Consider the following 17,598-nt stretch of genomic DNA (forward strand, 5'->3'; position numbering starts at 1 on the left):
TGGCAGTTTTAGCTGCGCGAACGTTGTTGCAATTTTAACTGTTGAAGCGAAAAGGGCTCGAGTATTTTTTAAAGCGATACGAAAGTTAGCACACAACAGATGTATTTGAGAATTTCAGGCTTTATAAAATGTTTCCACAAAGCAATTTGTCGACGAAAGACATCTTAAAACTACATTTCCCATGATGACTGTGCAATAACCAACTCAGGGTCAAAGTGCGAAAAAAAAAAGAGTCAGAATCGTTTGTTCCTTTGGTTAGTATGTCAACAATGTTTTCAAGATTATTTTTAAAGACGTGTTTATGTTGTATATGTATTTTCTAAATATGACAATTATGTCTGTGGGAGTTGTTGGGTTTAAATGTTTTTAGAACGCAAACCAACCACTTCCGCATTAGCTGAGTTTTCCAGTTTTAGGAGTGTCCGATTATTCTAGGCATTCTGTCCATCAAACAAGTATAGCAGCAGTGAAACAGCAGACGTTTTTAATGTAACTTTGTCTTTTTGAATGACAGATCACAGATTGAGCATGGCTTCAGACGGGTTAGGAGTGTCACCATTTCCAGCAGAGGACCCTAGAGATGATGGGACCCACCTGACAGACACACCCTGGCCAGAGGCAGGGGTCCCTGCTGACCCTCACTGTGGCAAAGACGTCCTAAAAGACCCAGCAGGTAAATAAAAAGTATATCAGGTTAGTAACTGTTTGGTTTTTGTTAAATGGGTCTCTGAAGGTTAACTTTGTTTCAGGCATTAAATATGGCTATAGGTTCCCCCGAACAATATAGCAATCAATCAGTTCACTGTAGGCTATCTGTCATATCCAAACCCAGTTTCCAATACAATTCCAGTAAAATGTAATCTTGTCTCATTCACCTTGAGTATCCTGGACTTTTTCTTGCAATGCCTGGTGTAAATATGACTGAAATCTGAATCTTTACCAAGTGATCGGCTCTGGAATCTAACTCCCCAATCTGTGACACAGTTCTATGTTACTGTGAACCCTGATTTCTAGTAAATTCTTAGTAATGCTTTCATGGGGCTGGAGCCCCTCTCATTGGAAAGCGGCGCTGAATAAGTTAGCTGACAATTGTAATGAAATCCAACATTTTCATTTCATGCCGGGAAGCTCTGCTTGAAATTGGCCAGGGGATTTGGAAGTGATTCACGAGACGTAAATTTTGGCTCTGACCTACAACTCCAGTATGAAACAGAGATTTATTATCTGCTTCTCCTCCCTCACTTGTATGACTAGGCTCAAATACAGACAATCTTTCCAAGGAATAAAGAATTTCATAAATAATATTTTACCCAGTCCCTTCCAGTCTGTTAATACTGATATCTTATGTCTGGCAGTCGTGGAAAGACCACTATAAATTTGCTCACATTCTCTGATGATCTGCGCGACCTGTGCCAGTCAGTGTTATCTCAGTGGGAAGGAAGACTTTACAGTTAATAATTACGGGATTTGGGGCGTTACTCACATCCAGGTCTCCTATCTGGAAATAGCATTGCAGGGTGTGTGGTATGTGTTTGAGTTTACAGGCATCCACGTCCAACAACTCGGCTGACATTTGAGTCTTCTGGGACAAGTCATACATGATTTTGTTTCACTTCCAGTTTTCCTATAAAGGATACATCACTTATTTAGTCACCAATTGTGATATCAGACCTGTTTAAGATAAGGATCAAAAGGAATTTATTAAGAGTTTAAAAATTTAGAGCAGGTTAGGGATTATTAGGGATTATATTTCCTGTTGCTGTACATTAAACATCTATGTGTGACACAAACATGAGTCAACTCTACCATGTATTAAAAACACATGCAGAAACAGATACCTCATTTCCTGCTCTAAGTTCCACTTTCTCATATTACTTTTTTTTTTTTTTATAATAATATTTTCATTTATCCAGCCTGCTGTTTTAAGTAAACAGTTTAATCTGAGAACATCCTGCTGTTATGGGTATTTTCTTGTCCTTTCTCTTCAACGTTACTGTCTGAGTCGTATTCTGCTCGCTGGGGGCCTCAGGCGGTTGAGTAGGTAAGGTGTGGTGATCATGTTTGTTTACTCTTTACCAGAGAGAGACCCTCAACATATTGGTCCAGAATGAATAGGGCACAAAGACTAGGCTGCTGGAGTTACTTGGGGTTACTTTGTACAAAATCTGCTTTTCTGTTTTGCCGTTTCTTTGTTTCTTTAATTAAATTTAAATCAGAACCCATATTGGGAGATCGCTCACCTCAATTACAGGCTGTCATTACAGTTTCATTACACATCTGCCCCACTTCCTTTTACTCTATACTTTCTCTCTATTGCTTTATTATTGACAGATTCAACAGAACAGGCTGGAGTCAACATTTGCCAATTTTTCCTGAAGGGAAAGTGTCGTTTCGGCCACAGATGTAATTTCTCTCACAGGTCAGCTTGCTTTACCTTTTAAGAAAACTCACCAACACAATGACTGAATAATGATGATAAAGGATGACTTTTCAATAGAGCTGGGCAATGTATTCATATCTTATCGATATTGTGATATGAGACTAGATATTGTCTTAGATTCTGGATGTCAAATGTCATAATATGGCTTCGGTGTTGTCTTTTCTTGGTTTTATAAGATGTATTATAATGAAGTGATGATGTTTTCTGAACTTACCAGACTGTTCTAGCTGTTCTCTTATTTGCCTTTAACCACTTAGCCATTATATCTACATTAAAGATAACTATTTATCTAAGATCTAATTGTGAAAATGTTTAGTAAAAGAACCAATTGTCAACCCTACAATATTGTCGCAATATTCTGCATGAAAATATACATCTGCAACAATTTCCGCAACCAATAACTCTTTCATTGTACACATTGGAATGTGGGTATTGTTTTAAGACAGACTTGATAAAATGGAAAGCCTTTAACTTAATATTGATAAGCTCCACCTTGTTATAGTTTATACTGTATATATAATATTCTTTTCTTTTTTTTACTTCTACTTCATTTTTTAAAATAACTATAACTCAAAGAGGTTAAAAATCATTGTAACACAACTTCTAGCATTAAATGATTGATGGCTGGTCTGAATGCCATTTCCTTATTGCTAAACTCTATCTGCAAGTGTTAGGGTGTCATTTTGGAAGTTAAAAACTGTATTGTGTGTTTTTTTTAATGATCCGTCATAGCTCATATTGCACTTCATGACTAAATATGGGTGCTGTTCAAAGTTCAGCATGCTACATGAAGGTTAATGTGTCAAATTGAGTTCACAAAGCATTTTTTCCATCTTAACCTTCGCCATGTACCTTCTGACATTTTTTCCACTCTCGTTGCTCTCTTGTCTTAGTAACACATCAATAGATGATTCAGGGGCTGTCTCATCTGACCAGAGTGACAAACAAGATGGCGAAAAGATGGAAAAACACAAGAATAAAGCCACAAAGCCAAAATATGAGGAAAAAGGTCACTCCACATGTCATCTGATAAGGACAACAGGAGGCCACTTTTTCCGTACATTAATGTGTTTTAACACTTTTATTCATATCTTACTCTCCAGCAAAGGTGAACAAAAAGCCTCGCATGCGCACAGCAGATGACGTTATCTCTCGGATACTGTGGGACCCATCGGTGGATGGATCAGAATTTGCAGTGGGCTATGTGGATCGCTTCCTTGGTGTGCTGGAGCGTCCCTTCAATGAGTTCAACTGGGACACTGACCCCTGCGACTGTGATTACTCTTCTGAGCTGGCCCTGCCCAGACACAGGATCCAGTACTTCACCTACAGAGGGCACCGCGTCTGGGACCGCCACAGTAGGACAGACAGGGTGTTTGGCTCCACTGGTCAATCTCTGGCTCCCCCCTTTGGAGAGGAGGAGGAAGTAAAGGGTAAGAGTGGACCCTTTATTGCTACCCCACCTTACACACAACAAGATACAAACTGGTATACACAAAATTGACAAAAGTCAGTACTACTCTACAGAATTCACACTGATGAAACTATTTGTTTCACAAGAAATGAACACAGAAGGCCAAGACAGACTTATAACAACAGAAGATCAGCCCCCTGGTGTCTGTGGGCAGGAAGAGAGTAAAACAGACGAATGTACTCATACTGAGAACACACATCTGGAGGAAGAAAAGCCGACTGAGATGAATACTTTCACCCCTGACTCAACGCAATCCTCTCCAAAGTGTCAAGGAAACACTTCTCCGGAACAACTGGAATCACAAGTAACATGTATTTTGGAGGAGGGTGCAATGAGGTCTGGTGTTCATGTTCATTCTTTATTTATTTAAATTAAACTGACACAACATTTTTTACTGTCTACACTTTTTATACTCTTTTATACACTGTTTGTTCAATGAAAAATGCCTGCTTAGTCAAAGTGAAACTGAATTAGATCATCTTTAGCTTTCGCAATGTTATATATTTCTAAGTTTAAAAAAAATAGAGCTGCAATGATTAGTTTATGGATCTGCAACTATTTTGATAAACAAATAATACATAATAACTAGAAAATGAATTCCGTGCAGAAAATGTGTGGGAATGCTGAATAGCTGAATTGCTAAGGCTAACCAGGTTGAATAGCTTAAAACGGTAAGAAGAAGTTGGAGTAGTAGAGCTAGATTTTAAAAGTTGAATGGTTTTAATAACTGAAAGTTTGCAGAAGATACGGACAACCAAAAAACGTATGGAATAATAAAGCAAGTCATGTTATATTTAAAGTTGTACTACAGCGGAGATCAAACCCCAGTCCATATCCACTGGGCCATCACTAGGGGTTAACTGTCTTCATGGGGAATACATTGATTGAGGTTTTGCTGTGGGAATTGAACCCGGGTCTCCCACACAAAAGGCATGCGTCATAACCACTGCGCCACAACCAAATCATCTGTTTAATAAGCTATACATTGTAATATATAATGAGACAGAGATGGAGACAGACAGACATACAGAGTATTGCAGTGTCTGGGAAATGGTTGTCACGGCTACATATGATCATTGGCCGTGTTTTTAAACACAGCTAGGAAGCCTTTCATCTTTGTGATGTTATCTATTGGATCTGTAATTAGTTAATGACTGCACCTGTCACCTGTGTCACCAGCTATTCAGACACTGAACAAGCTCTCAAACAAATGGTCATACATCCAAAAGGATACGAGATATCAATAAAATAACCACATCATGAGCACCAGAAGGCCTTTGTGAACCTATTGATATAAAATTTATGTGGATAAACTTAAAAATGTGGGCACATCAGTGATTTAAAAAAGTGCTTCGCTCTGCGTTTTGCTAAAAAATGTGGACAATTTTTTAACATGGCAGTGAATGGAGGAAGATTTGGAACTGTTGCCATTTGAAAGCTCACTGAGCAGAAAGTATAATTCATATTGCGTAAATGACACAAAAAAATGTCTACGTTTTGATATATAAATTGTCCATGACAAATTAAGATTGTTGGCGTAAGAGCAAGTTATAGAGAGAGAAGTAAGATAATCACTCCACACTCTGCTTCATGCAATACACACTCATTATAAATGCAGAAAAATCCTAAAATGTACACTAAACTTAAACAGCTTTTTTACCAAAACACTGAGCACACCCTGAATACCTGAACATTTCGTAAATGGTTTAAGTTTGAATCACGTCTGTAGGTGAAAAAATGTAGGAAGAGATGCGTTTTGAAGCAGAAGAGGATTTGAAGGCTTTGAAGCCTGCTCTCATGGACTTTAATGTTAAAATAAAATGTTTAAAAACTTAATATTTGAAAAAGTATAAATAGTATAAAAATAATTGAAGAAGTCCCATCATCTGCTGAAAGACTGAAGATTTGAAAAGTTGAATGGTTTAAATAGCTGAAAGTATGCAGAAGTTAGGGAGAACCAAAAAAATGTATATTGTAATAATAAAGAACTGAATAACAATAGTTGGACAATAATAATTTCTTTGTCATAGATGATAGTAAGCTGAATACATTTTGGGTTTTGGACTGTTTGTTGGACAAATCAAGACATTTGAAGACGTTAAAATATTGTTTTTGTATTTTATTATTATTATTATTACTATTTTACATTCATTACACAACGCAATGGCATAAGAGTATTACTTAGTTAGTACTAAGTTAGTTAGTACTTAGTTTTTACTGTGTTCCTAAGACAACATTTTACATTCATGAAATTGTATGTCTTGTTACTTGGAAAGCAATCTTGCAATATACTCTCCTCCCTTTTGAGTAATTTTACTCAAATGTTTTGATTTTAGACCTACGGCTTCAACAAACCAAATGTCCTTATCCCAAAAAGAGGGTGTAAGTGTAAAAATGGAGGGTGCGGAAGAGATTGAATGGAAAGAAAGCTGGGAAAATAATGAAGATGCTTTGGTTTGTACAGCACAGTTTATCCTGAAATACCTTATTATCCAACTATTACAGTTCAGGTTTAACAGTGATGCTCTCCTCTCTACTATACACAGAGTTACCTTGTTGCGATGAACATCAGCCAAAATCCATTAGCCCCTCGGAAGCAGAGAGAGGAGAAGCGTGGTGTTGGTCGCCCCCCTAAAAAACGACCCACGCACTTCATCACCTTCAAGGCCAACACTCCTGCTATCCTCTCCGGTTTCCAGCAGCTGAAGGAGGAGATCACCTCCCTTCTGCCCTCCTCTGCCCCTCACTGGCAAAACGCCCCGAGCCTCCATGTCACCATGTGCCTCCTGAATTTGCCCGGCCCAGCTGAGGTAGCTGCTGCTGGGGAGATCCTGCGACGGTTTGCTCATTTGGATCGTAACCCGCCGGTGTCTCTGACCTTCCCCGTGAGGCTGAAACATTTCAATGGGAGGGTGCTGTTCCTCAGCCCCCAGCCTCAGCTTCACCTCCAGCAGCTCAACAGTGGCCTGCAGGAGGCCTACAGGAAGGAGGGCTTTCTCCACAAGGACTCCTACAATCCGCGCTACCACCTCACACTGGCCAAGGTAGTGGGTATTGAGGGAGACAGGATTTTTGAAGGGGTGAGGGACCTAAAGGTGGGCAAGGGTTTAAATTTTGGCCGTCTGCCAGTAAACACCTTACACCTTTGTGCAATGGGAGGTTCCAAAGTAGATGGTTTTTATCAGACCGTGTGCACAGTAACTCTTCGATAATAGAAGAGTGGGCCATTTTGCATGCATGTATGTTAATACCTCTGAGATTTTCACTAGCCATGTGGCCTCATTGACCAAATCTAATGTCTGTGTTTTAAGTTTTTAAAATGTTTAAGATGTACTTTTAAAGATTACCAGGTTATATAAAGTCCTAAAGGGAGTAAAATTATCTTAGCACTTCAAAAAACGCTATGTTTAATTATAGTAAAACAGTATTAAGATGCAAAAGTCTACTACACTTAACTTATGATATGATGAAAAATACATTTATTTTCCTTAATGAATGCAATTACATCTGTTAAGGGCGTACATCGTAATATCTCCTATTGATATTTCAAGATGAGAAATGTACACACAGAAGAATACAGGGAATTTAAAATGCGAGCTGATATAAAACATCCAGAGCTTGCTAAAAGCAAACTTTACCTGCCTGAACAGAAGAATATTTTATCAGTTTTATCAGTTTTTTAATTTGTTCTAAATTATAAATGCACTATAAATCCCACAAGTGCCAAATAAAACATCTTTCAACATTAGATCTAAAATTCAATTTCAATTCAATTTCAATTTTATTTATATAGCGCTAAATCACAACAACAGTTATCTCTTTGTGCTTTTCATAAAAGAGCAGGTCTAGACCGTACTCTGTGATGTTATTTACAACCCAACAGTTCCCACCAAGGGCAAGCACTAGGCGACAGGGGCAATCAGAAAATTATAAGTCAATGAATTGATCAGTGGATAAACAGAAAATTACTTAGCAACCACTTTTGATTGATTTAATTAAAGTCAAGCAAAATGCCCTAGTGCTAGCTTCTCTATCTCTACTGACATGCTGATGCTGCTTTACTTGGCCTGATGTTGTAGTAACATGAACATTTTTGTTTGATTGTTGGTTACTAAACAGATGATTTAAAGAGATTTCCTTTTTTTCTTTACAATTTTCAAAAAAATGCATTGATCAAAATGAATGATTTAAATGAGAGAATAATCAGATTAATTGCTACACAATAATACCATTAGTTGCAGCTGTAGTCAAACTGGAACCCTTAGTATGAATCATGAAGAACTGCACTGTACATAGTTCATAGTCTAATCTGCCTTTAGGCCCTGAAGGGGACAAATGGAAATAGTTGTGAAAGGTTTTAAATCAGCTTTGAGTCATTAAACTCACAGGATGCAGAGTAGAATAGGTACTTTCTTTAAATATAACATGACTTATGTAGAAATAAATTTCCGTTGCCTCTCATTATAATCTGATGGGCAAAATAAGGTGTTCAGGGCCAACTTCTCTCTTTACATTGATATTGACTGTTTTACAACTACACAGACTGGACATATGCGCCATAAAGGCATACGTTATGTATGAGGCATAAATATGAGGGGGAAAATGTGTTTTCTTTACTGAAATGAATTAGCCAAAGTAGTTTTACTCTGCTGCCTATAATATATAATTCATATGAATGTTGTATGGATGGTGTTCTACAAGAACGATGACTTTGTATGCCGTTTACAATAAATTATAACCGCTAGATTGTGAAGGACATTAAATATTGAATTGGTTATTTTAAATCCTGTGAGTTGTGATATTTTATCAGTGCAGTGATGGATGGCCTGGATGGGGTATTGTTGCTGTTGTTGTAGTTGAGCATACAGACACACGGAGAACGTTTCCTGAACAACTCTTGCATACATGATATAATTTTCTGTCTTCTTTCTCACACCCACACACACACACACACACACACCTATACACTACATAAGCTATATGAGTCAGTGAGTATGCTCTCTGGCTCTACTGTTTGCTCTCTCATTCGCATTATCTCCCTGCCTCCCTTCCCCCACTCTCTTTCAGTGACACAGAAAAACTAACGCCGCCCCCTCCCTCTTTGCTCGTTCGCTTCTGCCCCCCTTTCTCCAATGGCAGACAAACACCGTACTCTTTTTACTCTTGTGTTTCACCATTATATCTCTAATGAATTTCTCAGCTAAATCACCCAAAGAGCATCTTTATCAGCACACTCTCATCACTTCTGTCATGTTCTCCTCTGCATCCTTGTCACTGAATCAGTGTTGATGCTGCTCTGCAGCCTCCACTGAAAGCTGGTTTTGCCCAAAAAAATCCATTGCATGTCGCTTTCCACCCTTCTCTATTCATTGTTCACTACATCTCTCACCCTCCCTCTTCTTTCTCTCAGCATCACTCCCTGGAAAAAACACTTTTATTTTTTCTCCACTGTATCTACTGTTTTATTTTGCCTTTCGCTGCATCTTCCCGCTCCCTATACTAATCTATGTGCTTCTTCGCTTCTCTTACTCTAATTCTATGCGCATCTCTACTTCACATTAGCTCTCGACACGTTGCAGCCTTAACAGTTCTTTCATAGGCAGGAGTTCACTATCTTGCATCCAACATGTGAGTGGATTTTTTTTTTTTTTAAATATCTCCTTTCACTCTTATTTAGCGCTCACAGTTGGCTGCATTTTTACTCTTTCAGTAATCTGGTCAGGGTTCAGTGTGGTAGTCTGGACGGAGATTGGTCAGGTTGATGGGAGTGTGCATGAATGTGTGGTGGGGGTCGGTATTAGAAGTGTGCCTCAGTATTAAGTGAGTGAGGGGTTAGACCCTGCTAATCCATGTTAACAGATAAATTATCTTTGGGCAATATCGTGTTGCTGTCGTGTTGAGAAGTCACTTGGGTGTTAAACTACGATGGGCTACAATTCAACAATAAAGGGTCCCTTAGGGGTGTCTCCTCAATCTTAATCCCTCTCTCTCTCTCTCTCTCTCTCTCTCGCTCTCTCTGTCTCTCTCTCTACCTCTCTCACTCATTCGCTCTCACTGAGAGCTCCTCTCATCCATCAACACAAGCACCTCTCCACTGTCACCAGACAACCATACAATTAGTGGTTATTTAATATTTTCAATAATTATTGGCAAATCTTTCCCTTCTTTTTCCCATTTTGACATATTTTTGGCATGTCTCCATGCCTTTTCTTCAGGATGATGTTTTTTCAAGAGCATCAAGCGTTGAAGGCTGGCAGTATACCTCTTTGAGTGGGTAAATATTTTACGAACACCGGCGAAGACTAGAGGAGAGGAGAGAGAACCTCCCGACACAACCGAGAGAGGTAAGAGACTGTTCTTTCTCTCTCTCTTTCTCCTGTCGATCATGGCTTAATTGTTGATATGGTAGAAAAGATCAATCATCAAGTGAAATATGATATGTATGCACATTACACCACATCACAATATATTGGTCATTTTGATCCCTGCTTATCTTTTCAAATATGCTTAATGGATGTTCATGAAAGCAGTACACCATATTGTCAAAATGAATTTATTCTAATCTTTTCAACTATCACACCTAATAGATGAATTCTTATTTGGGGAATGAAATGCTGTAATGGATCAATTGCATTCAACTATTCTCCACCCAGTTATAGTTTAATTTGTCACATATTTCCTCTAAATGATTTTTGGACTATTTGTTTCGATCTGCATTATAATGTGTTAATAATGTAATGCATTTTGTTCTGCATTGGTTTGTCAGTTCGGTCACTAGTGTAGAAGCATTTTGTCACCATCCACTTGTCATGCTGGACTCTAGCACACATCAAAGCACTGATTCGCTCTGACTTACTGACTATGAGCTGCACTCACTTACCTTCGGTCAGCTGCACTCACTTTGAAGGTTCATTGTTGCAGAGCTGAGCATTAATTTTATAGATAACTGTAAAGTGGAAGTTGAATTTTAATTGAGAATATTCTTGTTTTCTTTGTTGCTTCGTGGGAGTAGGTAAAGATACACTTTGCAACCTTTGTAAAGATGTTATTGAAATTTCTCCTGGCTGATGAAGTGTGTCGTGAGACTGTAATGCCTTAACATAAATTACACTCGTTAAGGTTGTTGTTGAGAGGCTGTTAGACGACCACTCGGTGTGAATTATAAAGGATTTTATGAGGCAAATTGGAAATGTGCATCATTTCAGCAGCACAAGGGCCACATTAATTATATCTTGTACTTAAGAGAGTTGTATTGTCATAAAAAGATGAAGGTGGAGATGAATTTTATGTGCTGAAGATGATCCTAAATTCAGTTGACAGAGATGCCTCAGCCTTGCTCTCATTAGCTGCTTCACAAAATGGCCCTTTTCTTTACATTCAGACATCATGGAGTCTCATATCACGCAAGTGATTTCACTCCCCGTGTAGTCTGAGCTCCGTGCAGACTGAAGGCAACAGAATTATTTGCCTGTTTTTTTCTAATTATTTTTCTTAAGAACTGATGGTTGGGTGAGAGTCTCCGCCAACCCTCTCCTCGTCTCTTCCTTTTTTTCTTTTCCTCTCCACCAACTGAACTCAAAATCACATTTATGTGTCTCAGTTATGCAATGGTAAAAGGCATGATAACAAGCTGGCAGGAGACCTCACGTCAAATTGAGTCTTCCTATCTGTGACAACTGTTGAGTAACTACTGCTACAGAGGACTGTGACCCCCCCCTCCTCACTTCCATCAGCACGTCATTAGGTAGCCTCAATACCTTTCTGGGTTGCTGGAGAATCCAACCTGAACTTTGACCTTGTGTCTATTTCTACACATCTTGAATTAATTTACGGCGAGAAGTGATATCACAGTAAGACAGATAACCTGCTGCCATGCTGGTGATTCATATTTCTTTATATTTAATTGTTTGATAAAGGGGGGTTATATGGTGTATTCACACCGCTGTGAAAATCATTAGTGCAATATTGTCATCCATCAAAGGAAATGCTTTTCTATATTGACCCACTTTATTGGTGTTGGTGGTCACAGGTTGACTGATTCTCTTTTGATTGTGGACTTATTCCCTTGCTTGATTATTATGCCTCTTAAAAAGCTTTTATTGTCTCCAAGTTTGATAATTGCACCTCATAGACCTACCTCACAGCTCCTATACAACATGTAATCTAATGAACTCACTCAAGATAAATGGATATAAAGGAATATATAAATATAACAGCACACAGTTTGTTTACACTGCTGATGCGGTGGATGAATGCAACTCTCGCAGCATGTGTGAACCATTATGTTCAGCGTCATTTTAATAAGGGAAATGGAGTTTGGCAATGATTCGATTTGTGACAGTTGGGCTGCTGGAACCATTAAAGTGAACAGGCTGATTGTAATGGGCTTACTGCAGCCCTGTCTGGCCTATGAACAAACTTGTTGTGAGGCATAAACGCCCAAAATATGAATAGGAAATTGTCTGACATTGAATGTGACATGTGGCTAAATCTAAACTTTTTTTTTGATCAGGCACAGTATTTAACACAATTATGCATGAATCAATAGGGACAGTAAAAAGCCTCAACAGGGCTAATTGAGAGTTTTATTGAATACATAACAGCTGCCTTAAAAGACAGTATAGGCCTTTAATTCCAAATCTATGTGACATTACTGTATCTGTCTATAATATCAGCATTGAGCGGAGCTGTTTAACCCTTTGTATTTAAGAATCAGTGGTGTTGTTGTGAACGCTTCTCTGTGTGCTCTCCTCTCTTGGGCTGTCTTATAATGCTCCTTTCTTAAACAGTAAAGCTCTGATGGTCTCTTAATCTGGGCAGCCGGTATCAGAGGCCAACCAGGCTCTCGTCTCGCCCTCTGTTCCCCCTCTGCTCTGTCATTGTGATGAGGATTTCAGTGTATGTTTTGACTAAACGGATTTACCCCCTTTTTTACCCTACTTTCTCCCCCTTGGCCAGCTTTAAGCAGTGGTTGATGATGCAGTCATATATAGCATTCTTTGTATAATAGTCCTCTTTGTACCTTATACAATGTTCTTCTCCTGCATACACTCTGCCAGATAACCTTTCATAAGGTTAAGAGAGGTCTGTGAACAACAGCTATTTGTTATATATAGTCATGTAATCCATGTAATTATTATTATTTAATCTGATGATCATTTTTTGATTTATCAATTAATTGTTATGTGCCATGAAGTGTTAGTCTGGATCAGTCTGCAAGCGCATGTTTCATTTGCTCATTTGTGACTTAGTCTGGCGACGCCAGGCTGATGAAATTTAAAAAAATTGTTTAAAAGTGGCATCAAAAAAGGCAAACTTTTCCTTGATCAAATGACTTAATCAAATGATTACCAAAATTGATGTAGATGAATTTTCTGTTGGCCACTTGACTAATCAACTGATAAATTAATTGACAGTTTGTTTGAACTCGGAGCACATCACATGCTCCTCAACAAAAGACGTCTGTTTTCTGTTTCAAAAATATTAAAGTGAACATTGTGACAGGTAAAGCTGATAACAAATTAGTTATGATCCTTTATGGTGTCATGAGGAAGACCAGTGAAGCCAAACTCTGTTGTACGTGAAGTGTTACAGGTAAAGCAAAAGAACAGAACACCACTGCCTCTGCTCTGAGTGAGGTTTGTACACAGATTTACACCCTCAAGAGCATGGCTACACTTTGACTCTTATTTTGCACAGGTCACTGGTCAAAAATTGTCTCCACTAAGTTTGCGGTTTCCTTTCTGTCCTCTCAGCTAAGGAAGTCCTTCATCCAGCCTTACTCTCTTTCCATCTCCTCTGCTTTTACTTCACATCCCTGTTGTTCTGAGCATTCCTTCTTCTCTTTCTATCCCGCAGGGTGGAGGAGGGGGACCCAGCACAGTTGAAAATGGCTGCCATGACAACAGTGCCCAGCTATACCCCTTCACTGTGGGTGAGAGTGTGTCACGCCCTCCCCCGGCTGGACCTCACCATGCAGATGAAGGACAACATCTTTGTCCCTGACAGCTGGGAGTACCAGCAGGTAACAGACACCTGCCACACCACATGCTGTACAGTAACTGTCCAATCTGAGGCGCCACGTTGCATAATACTTACAGCCCTGTTGCTTCATTTGTAGTTATAACTGTACAAGTACATTGCCCTACAATTAATTCACACTTCACACTTTAAATTGCTCCATAGAGCCCTGAATGTTACTGCAGTCTGCAGCGCTACAATGATTACATTTACAGTCCCTTAAACACTTTTTCATGCCAACTCATTAACCTAATTATCGGTGGTAAGATTGCACTAGAAAGTCCAGAGTCTAAAGACAACCATAAGTATAAAGACAAGAAAGTCTTAGCACATCATTTTTCATTTTCTATGCTGCTGTGGATGTTGCAATTCTCTTCTAAATTGTCTCTTGCACCTCTACCTCTGTGAATGCAGATATTTTATGCAATTTAGTTTCAGGTGCATGAGATTCAACATGGTTTGAGCCCTCTTGCAGGTTTCCACAGCTTTTGTCTGTGTGGTTCTAACTGTGCAGTTTCTGCTGCGAAATGCAAGGTTTCATCCTTCTTCTCCTCCAACAGGCTCTCACACAAAATGCTACAGCCAGCAGTGTGTCACAGAGCATGTTTGTGACTTCTCTGCGGTACAAAAAGAGAGGGGGGACGCAAATTATCCTGCAGAACAGAAAGACAAAAGAGACTGAAAGTGCTCTGAGAGAGAGAATGAGAGAGGGAATGAGTAATGCAAGGAGGTTGCTTAACAGAAGACTGGGCAGAGAGAGAGAAATAGAGAGAGTCAGAGTGGGAGTGAGAGAGTGGCAGTGAATGTATTTAAGTAGGTCACAGATTATTAATAGAGATTCAGTGGTGTGGATAGAAAGAAAGAGAGGGGAGTGTGGGGAGAGAAAGCGAGTGAGAGCGTTGGGAAAGAGGGGTGGGTGGAGTGGAGCGATGAGGAGGGGCTTCAGAGAGCAGGACCTGAGATAGAGAGAAGGTGGAGGAATGGGGAGTGACGGATGGGCAGATGGATGAGGATAATGCTGTAGATATGTGTTGAAGCAAAATGCATTTCAGTAATGTTGACTTTACAACATGGAGCCTGATCAAAAGCAAAGTCTGATAGAGATTAGTGACATTAATATTTACAATGGTGCATATCAGGGATTCACAGGTTAAAGCCTTTGAAATAAGAATGAATGGTCAACAATCCCCTCAAATTAATTACGTTACATTTCCATCTTTGTCAATGTCTGTTTGCAAACAGCGCATATCTGTATCCTTTATCCTTTCCTGCACACAATTTATCTTCTTATACCTTTTTAATCACCATCTCCTGGTGCTTAATGGGGGTGGGACAATGTGACAGAGCTATGTAATTTAACAGGATTAGTTGGAATTTTCTCAAATTGCTCTTGTCCACTTGTCGAAATACAATTGAAGTGCCATTTTTCTCATTCACTGACTAATCCTTTCTTTTCCTCCTCTCCCTTTTCTCAGACTCTGCTGGTTTTGTCCAGTTTATCGGCCATCGCGCTTGTCATCTCCCTCTTGGTAGTCCTCTCCTTCCTCATACACTACTGTTGCTGTCACCGTGGTGACCGGAGCGAGGGATCGGAGGAGGAGGAGGAGGATGAAGATGCCAGCACGGGTCACGGTTACAGCGGAAAGAAGGGGCGGGGCATCTGTTGTGTCACGTGGGTGGCGGTGGCGGCTGTCACGCTTTGCTGGTAAGAAGCCGTCATTATCAACCACAGAGCTCTTTATACTCTTACTTAAGTAGGAGTACATAAAATCATAAAGTATTAGTTCACAGTAGTAAATAAGTACTGGTTACTTTGTAGATTTTTTTCAAGCTCATAAAATATGATGCAACAACCCAGCAGTATTCAGTCAATTAGCTGCACCTCAACCAGTGACAACAATAAAATGTCCCTAAGACATCCCTCAGCAATGTGTAATAAAACTCCAGTAATAATAATACAATATATACATATATCACAACATCACAATTACTTTCAATACTTAAAGTACACTACTTACTAGAAAGTGTACTTACTACAAGACTTTTACTCAAAGTGGAGTATTTCCATTATCCGTATTTCCGTATTTCCTCTGCAAAAAAGCGAATAAGCTCATTTCCCAAAATGTTGAACCATCTAAGAAGTTTAACAGGTAACTCGTTCCTCGGTGAAACTGCGATCAACCCATAGATATGAGAAAGGAGCTGCAAGTTAATGTTTTTTGTGTGTGCAAATGTAGTGAAGTATTAAGTAACTAAAACCTAGAAATGCTAGAGCAAATTACAATTACCTCAGCATTTTAATGAAGCACAGTTCTTTTAGGTGGAACAGCAACAAGGCTGTGAATCACAAGCTGTCACCCTCTCCATTGTCATGTGCTTTTTAGTCTCTCACATACCACTGTCACCAATGGCACTGGAGAGGAAAGGAGGCCTGGATGACAGCTGATGGTCACGTTAAGTTGCTGTTTACCAACCACAGGCCTATGACAGCATTGTGTGAGTGTGTGTGTGTGTGTGTGTGTGTGTGTGTAAGTGTGTGTGAGTGTGTGTGTATGTGTGTATGTATGTATGTGTGTGTGTGTGTGTGTGTGTGTGTGTGTGTGTGTGTGTGTGTGTGTGTGTGTGTGTGTGTGTGTGTTGGTGATCTCAACTCACTCACCTTCAGTAGTCATTTACCCATGGGTGTTACTCTCAGATCTGGTGACCATGCAGTCATCAAGTCAGTACACTGTCTCTGCATGGACCTTGTACAGAAATGCTGCTTGACATCTGTCCAAGACGCTCTTGTGAAGCAATAGTCACTGACAAAAAAGCATGGCTGCCCATCAGACCTTTTAAATTTAAAGCTACATGCCCAGCTGTGTGTTATAATACAATTATAGTGCAATTGAATGGTTCAGCAGTGCTTGTAATTATATTCCAGTCTTTACATGCACCAAAACTGTATTGTTACATCACAGAACATAATGTACCGGGATCTGATCTCAGCTGTCATAATGATGTCATCATATACAGACTGTGGGTTAATGTGGTTTGTGTTTCTCCCTTATGAACTGTAATGTAAAGTAGTCCTCTCCTCCTCTGATGCTCGATACAGGAGCTTTCTATGCTAGACTGGATGAAAAAATAATGCAGCAGTTTACCTTTTGAAAATGTTTCATGTGACGATGTTTCCCCCAGATGGTGGCCTTTTTGTCACAGGTAAAACAACATTTTGTCACAGGTCATTTGAAATGCAGCTGCATAAGGCACTGAGAAATGCAAAGCACACACAGACACACATTCCTCCTTTTCCTTTCCCCCCTGCTTTCTAATCTGGGTCACATACTTTGTGGGAGATTGGGTCATACCATTCCTCTTGGGTTTGAGGGGATTTGACGAACATCTGTCCCAAGCGTTAATCTGAATATTTGAATAACGGAAAGATGTGTAAACATGTCGCTGTTTACCATTTCGAATATTTTCCTTGCTGAAGCTTAACCGTTGAGCTAAGAGTCATCTTTTTCCCATCATCTATTTATTCCTTCCCCGGCACTCCACTGTTGGTATGCTTATCCAGCTCACACATATCCCATCCTCTCCAGCGCTGTCTTCTTGTGTCACATTCATTTAACATGTACATACACACTAAATTAAACATTACTGCCTCTGCTATCTGTTCTAC

The 17,598-nt window shown here is 39.4% G+C and overlaps 2 protein-coding genes across 8 annotated transcripts in view; both read left to right on the forward strand.

Annotated features, from left to right (window-relative positions):
• The window catches only part of leng9 (leukocyte receptor cluster (LRC) member 9), an 18,495-nt gene continuing 897 nt past the window's right edge, over positions 1-17,598 (forward strand). Inside the window, exons 1-8 of one of the 5 annotated variants that reach the window (XM_032519322.1) lie at positions 1-254; positions 515-673; positions 2,332-2,419; positions 3,334-3,449; positions 3,544-3,873; positions 4,001-4,250; positions 6,251-6,368; positions 6,461-8,698. In XM_032519322.1, the coding sequence (XP_032375213.1) occupies positions 529-673; positions 2,332-2,419; positions 3,334-3,449; positions 3,544-3,873; positions 4,001-4,250; positions 6,251-6,368; positions 6,461-7,126 (1,713 nt within the window). In that variant the 5' untranslated portion in view covers positions 1-254; positions 515-528 and the 3' untranslated portion in view covers positions 7,127-8,698. Of the gene's footprint in view, positions 255-297; positions 674-2,331; positions 2,420-3,333; positions 3,450-3,543; positions 3,874-4,000; positions 4,251-6,250; positions 6,369-6,460; positions 8,699-17,598 lie in introns of those variants that run through there. The other 4 variants (XM_032519321.1, XM_032519319.1, XM_032519318.1 and 1 more) reach the window with 4 other exon arrangements.
• Positions 9,480-17,598, forward strand: part of ttyh1 (tweety family member 1) — a 20,467-nt gene continuing 12,348 nt past the window's right edge. The window contains exons 1-3 of one of the 3 annotated variants that reach the window (XM_032519316.1): positions 9,480-10,258; positions 13,773-13,938; positions 15,410-15,639. In XM_032519316.1, coding sequence (XP_032375207.1) covers positions 13,804-13,938; positions 15,410-15,639 — 365 coding nt within the window. In that variant the 5' untranslated portion in view covers positions 9,480-10,258; positions 13,773-13,803. The remainder of the gene's footprint in view (positions 10,259-13,772; positions 13,939-15,409; positions 15,640-17,598) is intronic. The other 2 variants (XM_032519314.1, XM_032519317.1) reach the window with 2 other exon arrangements.

Source organism: Etheostoma spectabile, chromosome 6, assembly GCF_008692095.1.
Source record: "Etheostoma spectabile isolate EspeVRDwgs_2016 chromosome 6, UIUC_Espe_1.0, whole genome shotgun sequence".
NCBI classification, from domain to species: domain Eukaryota; kingdom Metazoa; phylum Chordata; class Actinopteri; order Perciformes; family Percidae; genus Etheostoma; species Etheostoma spectabile.